The sequence below is a fragment of the Numida meleagris genome, chromosome 4 (assembly GCF_002078875.1).
Source record: "Numida meleagris isolate 19003 breed g44 Domestic line chromosome 4, NumMel1.0, whole genome shotgun sequence".
Classification (NCBI taxonomy): domain Eukaryota; kingdom Metazoa; phylum Chordata; class Aves; order Galliformes; family Numididae; genus Numida; species Numida meleagris.
The window spans coordinates 2,980,974-2,983,473 of record NC_034412.1 but is presented as its reverse complement, the minus strand read 5'-3'; the positions used below and the strand labels follow the sequence as shown (position 1 = coordinate 2,983,473).

Below are 2,500 nucleotides of genomic sequence, written 5' to 3'. Positions count from 1 at the left end.
GGTTGTGTTTGGACGGGGACTGTTTTCCTTTAGATCGGGGTTGTTAACCATTTGCTGCTTTAGAGACGTTGTGGGGGTGCCGGAAGGGAAACGTTCCGGCAGGGACATCAGCAAACCTCGCGTTCCCCCCAGCTTACCCACGGAATACACGGAGCTGGCAGGGAGAGAGATTCCGAAATTCAGTAACTTTGGGAGTTTGCACGGATGAGAGCTGTAGTGCGACATCCCACCGATGAGATATCCCCGGATCCACGCGGGCGACGATGGCTCTAAGCCTTTGCAAACAAGTAGCAACGCCGCGTGGTTGTGAACGCCGGCGCCGTGGTGCGACACACGCAGAGATGCAACACGTCCTGGCTGTGTGCTCGTGTTGCTGTAGGGTCCGCATGTGCTCTCCTCTTTATATAGGTGGCACTTCCCGGGGGGCGGAGGGAGGCTGGTATCGCGTGATTAAACCTTTACCATCTCTTAGGTATAAATCAGGGCAAGGCTCGCTCATCTGACACCCTCAGAGCGTGTCGTGAACATCCAGCCAACCACTGCTGAACTTTCCAGGAGTCTTGACACAAGCCTGGCAGGTAGGGGCTCGGTACACGGAGCGAGGCAGGACAGGAATACTGAACGTCTGCATTTTGTTTCCCATTGCAGTTCCGTAGACATCAACAAATGATGAAACCTTCCTCGGCGGAGACGCTTCACAAAGGAAGGATGTGGTGGATAATTCTTCTAAGCACAATTGCTCTAGCATGGACTACACCCATTCCCTTGATAGAGGACTCGGAGGAACTGGATGAGCCTTGCTTCGATCCATGCTACTGTGAAGTGAAGGAGAGCCTTTTCCATATACATTGCGACAACAAGGGATTTATAAATATTAGTCAGATAACAGAGTCGTGGTCAAGACCTTTTAAACTTTATCTGCAGAGGAATTCCATGAGGAAATTGTACACCAACAGTTTTCTTCACTTGAACAATGCTGTGTCCATTAACCTTGGGAACAATGCACTGCAGGACATTCAGACGGGGGCTTTTAACGGGCTGCGGGTCCTGAAGAGGTTGTATTTGCACGAGAACAAATTGGACATCTTCAGAAACGACACTTTCCTGGGTTTGGAAAGTCTGGAATATCTGCAGGCAGATTACAATGTCATTAAGCGGATTGAAAGCGGGGCGTTTCGAAACCTAAGTAAATTGAGGGTCCTTATCCTAAACGACAATCTCATCCCCATGCTTCCCACCAACCTATTTAAGTCCGTGTCCTTAACCCACTTGGACTTGCGCGGGAACAGGTTGAAAGTGCTCTCGTACCGCGGGATGTTGGACCACATTGGCAGGAGCCTGATGGAGATTCAGCTGGAGGAGAACCCGTGGAACTGCACGTGCGAGATCGTGCAGCTGAAGAGCTGGCTGGAGCGCATCCCCTACACCGCCTTGGTGGGGGACATCACCTGCGAGACCCCCTTCCACTTCCACGGCAAGGACCTGCGGGAAATCAAGCGGAGCAAGCTCTGCCCCATGCTGTCCGACTCCGAGGTGGAAGCCAGCCTGGGCATCCCCCAGCTGTCCTCCAGCAAGGAGAACGCGTGGCCCACCAAGCCCTCCTCCATGCTGTCTTCCTTCCATTTCACCGCTTCCTCGGTTGAGTACAAAACATCCAACAAACAGCCCAAGCCCACCAAGCAGCCCCGGGCGCCCCGGCCGCCCCCGACGCCCCGCGGGCTGTACCCCGGGCCCAACCAGCCGCCCGTGGCCGCCTACCAGACCCGGCCCCCCATCCCCATCATCTGCCCCACCGGCTGCTCCTGCAGCTTGCACATCAACGACCTGGGCCTGACGGTCAACTGCAAGGAGCGGGGTTTCCACAACATCTCCGAGCTCCTGCCCAGGCCCCTGAACGCCAAGAAGCTGTACCTGAGCGGGAATTTGATACAGAAAATCTACCGCTCCGATTTCTGGAATTTTTCTTCTTTGGATCTCTTACACCTGGGGAACAACCGGATTTCCTACGTGCAGGACGGGGCTTTTATCAACCTGCCCAATCTCAAGAGCCTCTACCTGAACGGCAACGACATCGAGCGGCTCACCCCGGGCATGTTCCGGGGCCTGCAGAGCTTGCATTACCTGTACTTCGAGTACAACCTGATCAGGGAAATCCAGCCGGCGGCCTTCAGCCTCATGCCCAACCTGAAGCTGCTCTTCCTCAACGACAACCTGCTGCGCACCCTGCCCACCGACGCCTTCGCCGGCACCTCGCTGGCCCGGCTCAACCTCCGCAACAACCACTTCTTGGCGCTGCCGGTGGCCGGGGTGCTGGAGCACCTGCACGCCATCGTCCAGATCGACCTGAAGCTCAATCCCTGGGACTGCACCTGCGAGCTGGTGCCGCTCAAGCAGTGGCTGGAGGCCCTCAGCTCGGTCAGCGTGGTGGGCGAGGTGCTGTGCGCCAGCCCCGAGCGCTTGGCCCGCCGCGACCTCCGCGCCCTGGAGCTGGCCGCGCTCT

General features: G+C 56.6%; 1 protein-coding gene across 1 annotated transcript in view; it reads left to right on the top strand.

Annotated features, from left to right (window-relative positions):
- The window catches only part of SLITRK3 (SLIT and NTRK like family member 3), an 8,310-nt gene that overhangs the window by 597 nt on the left and 5,213 nt on the right, over positions 1-2,500 (top strand). The window contains exon 1 of the mRNA XM_021393603.1: positions 1-2,495. This exon is cut by the window's left edge and continues 597 nt beyond it. Within this exon, the coding sequence (XP_021249278.1) occupies positions 667-2,495 (1,829 nt within the window). The 5' untranslated portion in view covers positions 1-666. The remainder of the gene's footprint in view (positions 2,496-2,500) is intronic.